This window comes from Nicotiana attenuata, chromosome 7 (assembly GCF_001879085.1).
Source record: "Nicotiana attenuata strain UT chromosome 7, NIATTr2, whole genome shotgun sequence".
Lineage (NCBI taxonomy): Eukaryota > Viridiplantae > Streptophyta > Magnoliopsida > Solanales > Solanaceae > Nicotiana > Nicotiana attenuata.
Genome location: NC_031995.1, coordinates 14123196 through 14136876, shown reverse-complemented (window position 1 = coordinate 14136876; position 13681 = coordinate 14123196). Strand labels below are relative to the sequence as shown.

Below are 13681 nucleotides of genomic sequence, written 5' to 3'. Positions count from 1 at the left end.
AGAGAGGTCGAACTGTCGAGCTTTAATGGGGAAGGCACAGCCTGAGTCCCAGTTCGAGCGAGGTCGAACTGTCGAGCTTTAATGGCGAAGGCACTTAGCCTGAGTCCCAGTTCGAGCGAGATCGAACTGTCAAGTTTTGATGGCGAAGGCACTTAGCCTGAGTCCCAGTTCGAGCGAGGTCGAACTGTCGAGCTTTAATGGCAAAGGCACAGCCTGAGTCCCAGTTCGAGCGAGGTCGAACTGTCGAGCTTTGTTTGCGAAGGCACTTAGCCTGAGTCCCAGTTCGAGCGAGGTCGAACTGTCGAGCTTTAATGGCGAAGGCACTTAGCCTGAGTCCCAGTTCGAGCGAGGTCGACATGTCAAATTTAGATGGCGAAGGCACTTAGCCTGAGTCCCAGTTCGAGCGAGGTCGAACTGTCAAGTTTTGATGGCGAAGGCACTTAGCCTCAGTCCCAATTCGAGCAAGGTCGAACTGTCATGCTTTGATGCGAAGGCACTTAGCCTGAGTCCCAGTTCGAGCGAGGTCGAAGTGTCGAGCTTTAATGGCGAAGGCACAGCCTGAGTCCGAGTTCGAGCGAGGTCGAACTGTTGAGCTTGGCGAAGGCACTTAGCCTGAGTCCCAGTTCGAGCGAGGTCGAACTGTCGAGCTTTGATGGCGAAGGCACTTAGCCTGAGTCCCAGTTCGAGCGAGGTCGAACTGTCGAGCTTTAATGGCGAAGGCACAGCCTGAGTCCCAGTTCGAGCGAGGTCGAACTGTCGAGCTTTAATGGCGAAGGCACTTAGACTGAGTCCCAGTTCGAGCGAGGTCGAACTGTCGAGCTTTAATGGGGAAGGCACAGCCTGAGTCCCAGTTCGAGCGAGGTCGAACTATCGAGCTTTAATGGCGAAGGCACTTAGCCTGAGTCCTAGTTCGAGCGAGATCGAACTATCAAGTTTTAATGGAGAAGGCACTTAGCCTGAGTCCCAGTTCGAGCGAGGTCGAACTGTCGAGCTTTGATGGCGAAGGCACTTAGCCTGAGTCCCAGTTCGAGCGAGGTCGAGCTGTCAAGTTTTGATGGCGAAGGCACTTAGCTTGAGTCCCAGTTCGAGCGAGGTCGAACTGTCGAGCTTTAATGGCAAAGGCACTTAGCCTGAGTCCCAGTTCGAGCGAGGTCGAACTGTCAAATTTAGATGGCGAAGGCACTTAGCCTAGGTCACAGTTCGAGCGAGGTCGAACTGTCGAGCTTTGATGGCGAAGGCACTTAGCCTGAGTCCCAGTTTGAGAGAGGTCGAACTGTCAAGCTTTAATGGCGAAGGCACTTAGCCTGAGTCCCAGTTCGAGCGAGGCCGAACTGTCATGGCGAAGGCACTTAGCCTGAGTCCCAGTTCGAGCGAGGTCGAACTGTCGAGCTTTAATGGCGAAGGCACTTAGCCTGAGTCCCAGTTCGAGCGAGGTCGAACTGTCGAGCTTTAATGGCGAAGGCACTTAGCCTGAGTCCCAGTTCGAGCGAGGTCGAATTGTCAAGCTTTGATGGCGAAGGCACTTAGCCTGTCCCGGTTCGTTTCATCGATGGATCGATGCCTTGGGCGTTAAGTGTTGGCTTCGTTTCGGCCTGTGGGTGTATGTTGTGCCTGTGCTATGATCGTTCGCTTGACCGTGGCACTCGAGTTGCTTCGAGGTAATTTTCGGTTCCTCGTTTAAAATGCCTCTACGCTGGTTTCCGGCCCGATACAGTATGGTGGATGAGGGGGGGAGGTGCTCCATTCTTTTGCCCGGCGCTCGGGTGAGAAAAAAAAAGGGAAGCGGTTTGCATCACTTCTTTCCTCGCTCGGGCTGCTCGAGGCCAACCGGGCAGAAGATTTCTGGCTCCTGCTAGGGCGTTCGGTTCTTCTCTTTTTTGTTTGATGCGCTTCCATTGACTCTGGTCTGAGCCGAATTTGTTCTTGGTGTTCCTTTTTCTTTGTTCCAGGAAGAACTAAGTATTTTCACTATGAAATCCCCACAGACGGTGCCAAATTGTTTTGCCCAAAAGTGGTTTAGTACTTTTTAAGCAAATCAATCAATGTAGATGAAGGGGTAAATCGTAGTCAACATTAATTAATACTGGATCGAAGAACATAATCGTATAGATAAAAGAATCGAATAAAATGACACCTGGAAGATTTTTATTGATTACAGAAACTCGGCCTGCCTCTCCTTGAAGAGGTTCAGGAAATTACAATCAAATTCCCTTTCTTCTCCTTAGAAGTGGAATCCCAGATTATTTTCCTTCTTCTCTGGCTTCGAGCCCCCCTTTCTTCTATTTATAGCCCAAAACTCCTCATGCTGGTCCCATTTTGTTTGGGCCGGGTCGGGGAAATAACATCCCCTCCTGGGGAGGCCTCGGCCTCGACACTTATGTCATAAATAGCAGCCATTGGATGAGGTCGGATTTGTTGATTGCTGCTGCAAGATGGTCGGGACGAGGCCCTTGGTGCTATGGTCGTGCGATCGGATTCTGACCAATACAGACATCATCTCGACACTCAGTAGGGCAAAGTTACACTTCACCCATTGCTTTAGAGAAGCAAATCAAGTGGCGGATTCTTTAGCTAAGTTAGCCTCGTCTAGTGGAAACGGTACCTTTTAATTGACTACTCTTTTCAACAACTTCCGAAAGAGGCGAAGGGACATTTTCAACTTGACAAATGGCAACTTCCTAGTATTAGAAGAAGATACGACAAAAGTAATTTATTTGCAAGTTGAATTCATAGTTAGCTATGGAAGAGTTGTATAGGCTCTCTCTTCCAACTTTTCTTGAAGACAACAGCAGTCATGTTTCTTTTGGAGGTTAAGGTCCATATTCCCCTCCTTTTTATATTTTTTGCATGTGAATAGACATGGTAGGGGTCGAGCCTAACCCTCAACACTAACGGCACTAGCCTTGGTGATGGCTTAATAAAAAAAAAATCATAAACTGAAAAGTGATTACGAAAAAAAAAAACTAAGAGAGTAGATGAGTTTGTTAATGTTACTGAACTTTTATAGCCGAGTAAACTCTCTCTTTTACTACAGAAAGGAACAAATAATTATCTTTTTACAAGTTGTAAAATTCAAAATCTACTGGCCTGTTAGCCTAAATGGAGAATTGTTACTATCATTTAGAACATTTGAAATTATGCAAGAAAATGCTCTTGGATTAGTAACAACCACCACCACAACAACAAAAAAAAGGTCATGACCTATCTATGGTAAAAAAAAAAAAAAAAACAAATTAAGTTAAACTTGTCAATTGAGAAGAAAACAAGTAATTAATTCAAAAACTCATAATAAGCCAAGAGTAATTAAGAGTACAAACTTCTCAATTATATATAAGAGAAGGAGTAGTTACTAAAATTAAAACACAAAATATAATAATAACCAAACAACTTACTACTATTCATAGTACTAGTACTGGTACTCCACTTGAAACAGTTTAACAATCAGTTGAAAGACTGAAAGGGCAATGTCAACTGATCAAGAAGTGCACTAATAGGTGCAGCAAGTCTAGGATCATAACCAAATCCATGCAATTCCCCTCCAAATTCTGATCCATAATTAGTAACACCATATTCCAAATTATTATTTCCTACAAATGGACAAGGAGGAATCCAAAGCCACCTCTTCTTGCAAAAATCAAACAGCAATGCCTTATCTGAATTCTTTATAATTATGACCACAAATTGTCCATGACCAACACAGTTAAACCCTTGACCATTTTCCACTTCTGCAAATTGAACATAGAGTTGTTGTGGCATTCTCTCAATTTCCACCCACATTGTCCCACAATCTTGCAATGCCCATAGTCTTAAACTTCTTGGCACATTCAGTTTGCTTTTCTCAACTGCTGCAACTAAAACAAGCCTCCCATTTCCTTCTACTAAGCAAGGCGAACGTAGAAATCGTCGCATGGGTGCTTGAATTTTGCACCAATTGTTTGTAGCAATGTCATAGGAAAGTACACTAAAAGGGCTAAAATTCATGCAATAAAATCTGCCCTCAACATGCACCATCTTCCCTGATTCAAAACTACATAATCTTGGAAGTGAAGAAGTTGTACCCCATATTGAGTAAAACCCATTCCCATCAATGTGAAATGATTCAGTGGTTAAATTCTTAACAGCATAAGGAGATATTAAATCATCTCCAGCCACAGCTAAATCAATTGATGAGTTAGTTATAGTTAAACCAATAGAAGGGAATAACCTAGGCCTTAAAGTTGGTGGCAATGGAATCATAGACCCCACAAGAGGATTACACAAAAGGATATTTTTAGATCCAGCTTCATCAGAAACAAAGCAAATTAATCCACCAGAAGAAGAAACAGGAGAAAAGCCTTGTGGGATTAAAGCAAAACAAAGCCTATACCAAGAAAGATTATGAGGATCAAAGAGGTAACCTTCAACTCTATGATCAGAGGTTCCAGAAGCATTACTACTGTTCTTGTAAATATTGTTTCTTGGGATTTTTTGCCTGAAGAAAATGAACCAATGGCGCTGAGGAGAAACTTGAAGGTACAATTCAAGAAAAGTGCTAGAATAAAGAAGGGCATAAAATCTTTTACAAACAGCTCTAGCTCTAAAAAAAGCAGGTGGTGGAAGAAAAGCAATGATCCTATCAATTAGCCTATGTGGAAGTCTGCTCCAAATCCTAGTATCCATCCATGGACTACCATTAATTGATGGATTTGGTGTAGTTCCAAGAAAATTTGTTGTTGGTGTTGGGATAGGAAAAGCATAGGGAAAGTGAAAGCTAAAAGGTGCATGAAAAGCTTCCATTTTTTTCTTTTGTGTAGGTAAAAGGTAAACTATAATATATTTGGAGCTAATATACTAAAAGAGATTCTGAATTGTGCCTTCAAGTTTGGAGCTAAGAGAGAGTATAGTGTAAAGGGAAAGTTAAGGTTTTAGTTTTTAGATAACGATCAAGAACTAGGGGTTTGTTTGACTTTCTCAAATTCAGTGGATGATATAATTTAAGGAGATAGATGGAGTTTCACTAAAGAGGAAGAAAATGAGGAAAGAGATATGAGATATTGCCACAAAACTAAACAAAACTAGAAGAGTAGTCTCTTTTTGGCCTCTCTGTTTGTCTTTCGGGTTCTTGGTTTGTTTTGGGAGAGGGAAACAAGTGTTTATATAGGAAAGTTGCAGCCTTTTTCCATTATTTTATTTAATTTGTTACAAAAATTGCAGAGAGAAAAGGACAAGTGGAAGTCATGTTTTGATGGATACATCTATCATTTCAGTGCTTTCTTGTCAATTGGCCGAGGAAGGAAGGACAATCAACAGACTGCAGTTCAAGAGACAACCAGACAACACACACATACACCAAAAAATATATATATATATAAGGAGACAAGCTAACCTTTGTGGTGTATTAATTAATTATCTGTGGTTCTTTAGCCTTCTTATTAATTTCCTTGCGGATTTAAGTTGTATTTTTTAATAGTGAAAATTTTGTATTATTAACAGTGCAAGCTAACCTTTGTGGTGTATTAATTATTACTACTATTTTTATTAAGTTATAAATTACTTAGTGTTTATTATAGATATTCAATATGTAACTTAAATGTATAAATATTTTTTATATCGTCTATACATACAACTTTAATTTTTTTTTCATTACCAAAAAAAAAAATTACTCGCTCCGTTTCATATTAGATGAGATAGTTTGACTCGGCACGGAGGTTAAGAAAAAAGAAGAAGACTTTTGAAACTTATGATCTTAAAAGCTTAAGGGGTAAAAGTTTGTGGGACCATAATATTTGCGTGGCTATAAAAGCTTCTTATTAAGGATAAACGGGTAAATGAAAGAGTTTAAAGTTGAATTATTTCCAAATTTAGAAATGTGTCATTTGTTTTGGAACAGACTAAAAAGGAAAATACTTCATCTAATATGAAACGGTGGGAGTAATTTTTTAAATTTTTTCGTTACTAGTGTATTATGAAAAGGGAGACTAATTGTATAACCATAAATAAAGAAAAGACAAACTACGAAAAAACCTGTTACTTGAGGGGTATCTAGACCACAAGTAAGAAGAAAGACAGAATTCGTGCTAGGTCTTTTTTTAATTTATATATTAACTAACGAATAAGTGCATACTAATATACTAATTAACTCAAACCCAGTTTGGAAGAGGTATCTCAGTTATGTGTGTGATAAGGTTATAATAAGTAGGTAAGTTAGGTTCTTAATTAGTTCAAACAAAAAATACAAAGTTCATTCTTAACTAGAGGTTTCAGCTTTGAGTTCTCAAAATAAAGAAATTTTTGAACATTTTCCTCTTAAATGAGCCCTACATGATGTTGTGAATCTACATTAGTTGTGCTAGTGAATTCTGAATATCAAATGGTTAAAAAAAACTAAAAGTATCAAAGAGAGTTACGAGTACACAACCTTAGAGACCAAGAATTATGTAGTTATATCCAACTGGATTTAAGTTATATAACTTTTTTAATCTATCAGTATAATATAACTTGTAATAACAGATAATTTACCTTTTTAATCATGTTATCGGTTAATATTTATTGTAAATAATTATTTGTAATTACCCTATAAATGGCCCGATTATTGTGTAAATGCATATATATATATATATATATATATATATATATATATATATATATATATATATATATATATATNGTGCAATATAATTGTGTTGGCAATATAAATCTAATTTAAGACTTTACAGAGACCTTCAATTTGTAAATTTATATTTTGCATTTGCTTTACTATTTCGTGCTGCTTGGTCTTTAGGCTTGTCGTATTATTTCTCCTTTTTGGAGGGGGAGGTGTCAAAGGAACTTCCAGCTTAGCTTCCTTATAGAGTTGCAATTTATTAGGAGTACCTTACTTTTTTAGTGGCATGAGTCAAGACGAAGATATTAAATTTGCATACACACCCATAAATGAAGAGAAGCTAAACTACAAGAAGAGCTGTTACTTAAGTTATAGTTTTTGACCAAGTCTTTGTTACTAGTATAAGTTTGTCCAAGGTTTCCAAAACTTTGAGTCTTTATGATCAATTGGGTACATGCTGGGTTTCAACCTAATCAAAAGCTTTTTGGCCAAATATATATTGGCCAGATCCGGTGAAACTAATTACATTCATTAGCCAAAAAGTCTATAATATCTACATATATACAAAAATTTACATTTTATTGGCTATTGTTTTTGAAAGCGGCTAAAAATTACATTTCTCAAGTTCTTATTTTGGAAAGGACTTGAGAGGTTTTTATACTTGGTACAAATATTTTTGGGGAGAAATTCAAAAATAGCTAGATTTATAAGTGGTCATTCAAAAATAGCCACAGTTCCAAAAGTAATCGAAATTTAGCCACTTTTCATGTAAAGATAAATCTGAACGAAAACACTCTTCAAAATCGAAAAAATACTCTAGTATAATATGCTGGAAGTTCATACACAGGTGCACCGATCTCCAGTATATTATGTTGGAACTTTCCGTGTTGTAGCAAAATAGTGGCTATTCTTCAATGACTTTGCAAACACTGACTATTTTTGAATGATCAGTCCGAAAATTAGCTAGCCCGTGCTATATTTACATATTTTTGTCAAACTGGGGAACTTAGTGCGGAAAGCTATACTTTCTCCGTTACGGAAAGAATGAACATATTACTATTTTGGATGTCAAACAAGATTTTCTTTATCATGACTTTGCAAATAATTTTTAAATTGTTAACTATATATGGTTGCTTATAATACTTTTAATGTATTCTCTAAATATGTAAATTTAATTTCAAAAAACTTAAAGAAATTATATCCGAATTCACACTGAAAATGAACTAACTAAAGAAAATAGAATATATTTGAAAGTTGAAACATGGAAGCTATAGATAAGACTATACAAGATCATGTTGGAGTAGTGCAGAATTCAAAACTTAAAATCATCTACTACTAGTATTTATTATTGTCCTGTCAATTGTTTGAATTTGTATCCATCAATGTAGAATAAATGTTAGTTTCCCAGTTTGTTAATAAGAAGCAGATAAGTTTCCTTTACTCTACTACTCAAACATCTCAAAATAGAAGAAAGGAAAGAAACTCAGTGCAAAAGCTATTGTCAACATTGTAAGTTCACAGCAACTATTCTTTTGTATTCTTATTAACCATTTTACCCGATTTGTTTAAAATTCCAAGTGTCACCTGGTCTAACGTACTTCTTTAATTAAACATCAGAGAAATAGGTAATAAAACATCTTTTTAAAATAATTATTATTGTCACTGTCATAAATAGTACTCAGTAGTACTATTAAGTAGTAGTCGTATCAGTAATTAATTGTTTGAGGGGTTTAACTTCATATCCCAATACAAAGTGTTTGATAAAGTTTGGCGTGAAATACCAAAAGCAATGAAATCTATGAGTATGAGATCTTTGATGGATTTTGAAAAAGAGAAATTAAGACCTTCAGCTTTCCCTTTTCAATGAGTAATAATATGCTCTTTCTTCAACTGTCTTGGCTTTTGTTTGGTTTTGTTAAGGGATGCAAAATCTAAGTCAGACTTACTAGTCAGTCATACACTCCCTACCCCCTACCCCCTATCCCACCCCACACAAACCCCCAACCCCACCACCCCATTGTCTTGTTACTGTCAATCTATTTATTATGATTGCCCTACCAAGCCTGTGTATTTTTTTTTTTTCAAGAGTACAAAAATAGAAAAAGTTGTGGTGATCAGATTTGGAAATTGTGTTTCCATTCAAGAAACCTCCTCTAAAGGAAAAAGGTTAAGTCACCAGATTTGGAATTTGTGCATTCCTTCAAGAAACCTATGTTTCCAAGTTGTACAGTCATAAAACCTACCTACCTACCTATGTAAATACTTTGCGCTTTTAATTTGTTTTTTTAGGGGTAATCATGATTAATGAAGACATTCTTTTTAACTTACTAATTTCTGAATCTCCTGAACTCAAAATCCTCCTACTTTTTCTTTATTGCCATCATTCTGCTTTGAATATTCATAAACTGATTTTTAGTGAGTACTGACTACTTACAGTTTACACCAAGCAATGGACTTAATACGACAGTGCAAATTATATTTACAAGCTTCATTTTCTGGTAATGGCAAAAATATGATGTTAATACTACTTGCCATCTTTTAGAAAACACGTCTAATTGAAATGAAGAAAATTAACAGGAAATGGGGTGGTGGAGGGACATCTTAGTTACCCTTTAATTCGCTCAATATATAATTAAAGCTCTTGCTTTATTTTGAATTTTTTTTTTGTTTGTTATCATTTACCTCTATATATTTAGTTTTGTGAAATGCAACTGGCATATTTATTTATACATATTAAAAATACGAATGCTTTTAGCGAAATGTCGTTCGCTTTTTTTATTTTAGAGTTCAGACTAGACAAAATAGTAATTTATTATTTTCCTAATTTTTAGGTGTTTAAACTTTACTAAGTTTTGTTTGCCAAACTCTTCATAATTTGAACTATGTATGAAATTCTAATATTTAAAATTTTAACATCTATTCAGATTTTACCACTTCAATTAAACACAGACGTAGAATAAACACATAAAAGTGATCACTAACGTGAATATCTCATGACTTTTACTCAAGTTGCCTTACATATAACCAATTGACGGTGGAATAATCATTAAAAGAAAACGAATACTTATGTAGGCCTACTTATATGATTAAATAAGGAAACATATATAATTATTCTAGCTATATATGTCATATATGAGTCCTAAAATAAAAATACACTCATGTATAAAATGAAAATAAAGAAATATTGCATATGCATAGAAAAATATCAGATTTTTGTAGGGTAGTGTTTCGTACTTCCTTGAGTAATTAAATCAATAAGATCAATAATCATTATTTTTTTAAATTTTTAGCTTTTCTTTAATTATTCTTTTACAATAACTCGAACATAAATTTATTTAATTTTTAAAAAAAAAATTTATACTCATTAATTAAGATGGCGCAACGCGCGTGCCCTAAAGATTAGTTCTTCCACTAATGCTTGATAGTTTCTAAAATATATAATTATAACATATTTATATTTAAGATGATGAATTAACAAATCATTACATTTTTTCTTGTGAATGAATTGATGGAGAAAAATCCATTGGCTAGTTACATCAGAAGTTTGACTTGTTTCTGATTTTGTGGTTAGATTGATGGAAAGGCTACTGTTTCAAAATTTTGACTTTTAAAATTTGCCTTCAATAAACTCTTGGTTAAAATAGTGGGAATCCCTCAAGCTTACTCTTAGATTCATGGGAGTCACTAGGGTTTTAAAGATGTTACGTTGTTTACTTGAGTTGCAACTGCCCAATCAATCTTAGCACGTGCTTTCTTTTGCATTCAGTCAATACTAACTTAGAATTTCGAGATATGTATGTAGCATTCATTTTCCTTTGTTTTTTTTTTCAAGGGGGGGACGTTTCACTTGTGATCTTGTCCTTGTCTATTGTAGTTTAGTTTTTGTTTTTGTTGAGATTTCGCTGTACTTCGTACATACTATAGTTTTTGAGTTAAACTGGTCCTTGCAAATCAAGAGAAATTTCGATAGGAACTTGTTCTGCCCTAACACTCTTTAATTTGAAGTCTTCATCATGTAGTATGCCAACACTGGGTGTCGCACGGGGGAGTTAGAAATTCTGATAAGTGGATTTAAAAAAAAAAAAGGTAAAGAATGGGGCTAGGCATAGACCCCAACCCGTAGATAATAAAAAAGGATATGTTCACGGAGGAGGACATAGACCTTAGCCTCCAATCAAGGGCGGATCTATAGCCTCAATTATGGAGAACGTGAACCCATGGTCCTTTCGCCAAACTAGGTATTTTATGTATGTATTTTCTAAAATTCATCCAATATTATGTATTGGCACCCATGCTCCATAAAGGTTGAACGGTGCACTTGGTTCAAAACCTAATTATTTACTTAAAGAAACAAGGATCAATTCTCACTTTACACTTTTTCTCTCTCCTTTATTTGTGCATGTTCTAGAAATTCTAGATCCGCGCGCCTCCAACACATGAAGAAGAATGATACATATCACTCTTGTATACATTTGACCACATAAAACTTATCTAAGTTGGGAATGGAGGCATTGAGTATTACATGATGAAACTATACACAATGCTGCAAAAAAAATCAGCTTTATCTAGTAATAAAAAAAAACTCTTCCTTGGTCTAAAGTCTGAAATTGGGGAGGCCATCTTGATCAAGCCTCAATGAAGTTCTAACATGTTGAGGTAAATCAGAAACTTCCTCAAAAGTGATTTTGATCTCTCATTCTTTCTCCAAGATTATCTAGTTGATCCACAGCCAATATGAAAAAAACTGAAACTTCCATTGCTTGTGAGCTCTACAATCTGATGTATGATATGCTTGATCTGCCAAGGTAGTGCCATTTTGGTATTAATTAAATTAAATTTACTATCAACTGAGAATCAGATTCAACAATGACATATTTATGGTGCCCTTATAATAAATACATTGTTGCATTGCATGCCACTTAACATGGCTTTTGCCTCAACCACATTATTGCTACAGTGTTCAGCAAAAGCTAAAACAAAAGAACCCCTACTGTCCCCCACCTCCAGAACTCCCAGGATTACCCTTACAACACCCATCTATATTGAGTTTAAAGAAAACTTCTCGAGCTAATTTCACAATTTGGCTAGAGATAACTAGTTGTACTTTTTCCATCTCAATCCAAGAGTGACATAGTTGCACCTTGGGAAATTGGCTATTTAGCACGATAATCAAATATTTACATACTTGTTGAATGATAAATCTGCCAGACATATGAACATTCTCAAACCTGCAGGAGGCACAATTACATGTATAAAAAATTACTTTTACTAATTTTTATTTCAACGGAAGTAATTCAATTGGACATCCTTCCCATTGTGAGGTTAAAAGAAATTGCGAGGTTTAAGCATGCATGGTACGGGAGGTTGCAACAAAAACCAAAAGTTCAACCCAAACTAAACCAATTGCAATATATCTAATATGTATGGGTGGCAAACGGGCAAGGGTGGTTGGATATGGGTGCGTCAAAAACAGGTAATGCAAAAATGTATAAAATATTCGGTCCGACTCATATTTAATATGGATAGAATATGGGTTAACCGACGGATAGATAATATGAATATCCATATTATCCATGACCTCTTGAATATAATTACTTTTTGGAATATTTCTAGTCTCCTAAATTTGAGAAACCCCCAATTTGACTTGCAAATGTAAAAGTTAAACCCATTAATTATCCATTATTTAAGTAGATAGTATGGATCTTATCTATATTTGACCCAGTTTTAAAACGTACATTATCCAACCCATTTTTAATGAATAATATGGATGGATAATTATATTTTTAATCCATTTTGCCACCATTATCAAAATGTTATATATAAACTTATACTATATTTTATAGCCGTAAGTATTTATTTTGTAGAGATTGTTTCAAAACTTTATATAGTCTTAGCTATATAAAGTTATTTAGTAATAACTTTATATAGACTCATATTTATGATTTTTGGTTAGTTTGCATTTTCTATACTGAAGTTATTTAGTAATGATTAATTTATTAGTACTTAATAAAAAAGGTTAGGTATAAGTTTGAAGAATATATTCACATAAGGTTGTTGTTTGATAGTATATGAATATGAATAATTATCATGTCTACAGAAGAATAATAGATTGAAGGAAGTACAGTTTTGTTTCATGCGAAAAAAATTCAAAAAGACAAAACGAAAAAGGAAAAAAAAACGATTTTATCTGGTTTAGTTTATTTTTGTATATTTAGCTGAAAAAGTGGAACCATGAACTGAACATCCCTAGCTAGTAGCAACGACGATAGTATGGGGAGGGGGGGTGGGGGTCCGAAGGAAACTTATACTCTAATTGGCCAAACTTTTAAAACCAGCTTATTTTGAAAAGTATTTTTTTTTTAAACTATTTATAGTGAGAAGCAATTTGTGCTTGGCTAATTAATTAAAAAAATATGTTTTAGCAGTAATTAATGTTTGCCAAGTTTTTTTTAAAAAGTGCTTTTAAGTGTATTTTTCTCATAAGTGTTTTTCGAAAAGTGCTTGTTTACCCTGGAATCCGGATAACAATTGAATTTATATGGGGTTTTAAGGATCCGTGAACTAAAAGATACAAAAGGTTTAGGTTGAGGAAAATAAAGATAAAGACTCAACAATTGCTGTTAAAGTAAATAATCGCAGAATATAATATTGCTTAGAACAATTGTGCTTGATAGCGTACAAGAATTTAGAGAGATGGTACTGTAGTGTAATGGTTTTCTCCGGTCCCCTCTTTATGGGGTCTTCTCCCCTTTTATACATTCTGATTAAGGGTAAAAATAAGGTAGGTAAATTGATTACATCGTGGATCCCTGTAATTACGCCTTAATGGCCTGAAGTGGTTGAGAAAATCACGTTTGGGCGAGATATCCGGCGACGCTTGGTTATCCGTTACGAGTCCGGCTTCCGACCTTGTGTGTTTCTCCATCCGGTGGTGACTCATATCGAGCTCTGTAACGGTCTCGAAATGACTCGACCTCGGTCGTAGACGTGGCCGTCGTTCTACCTTGCATCCAGGTCGGGTTCGATGGCCCCGACTTGCCCCAGACCGGACCCAACCCGGTCGGGCTCAAGCAAAAAAGGGTATCACCCAATACAGAT

At 35.9% G+C, this 13681-nt stretch overlaps 1 protein-coding gene across 1 annotated transcript; it reads right to left on the bottom strand.

Annotated features, from left to right (window-relative positions):
* On the bottom strand, window positions 3425-5067 carry LOC109230407 (protein UNUSUAL FLORAL ORGANS). The gene has a single exon (XM_019395919.1). It carries the CDS (start codon window positions 4774-4776, stop codon window positions 3442-3444), a length of 1335 nt encoding a protein of 444 aa, XP_019251464.1. The 5' UTR covers window positions 4777-5067; the 3' UTR covers window positions 3425-3441.

Excerpts from the sequence above, each read along its gene's own strand:
- LOC109230407 (XM_019395919.1), bottom strand. The coding sequence starts at position 4,776 with ATGGAAGCTTTTCATGCACCTTTTAGCTTTCACTTTCCCTATGCTTTT.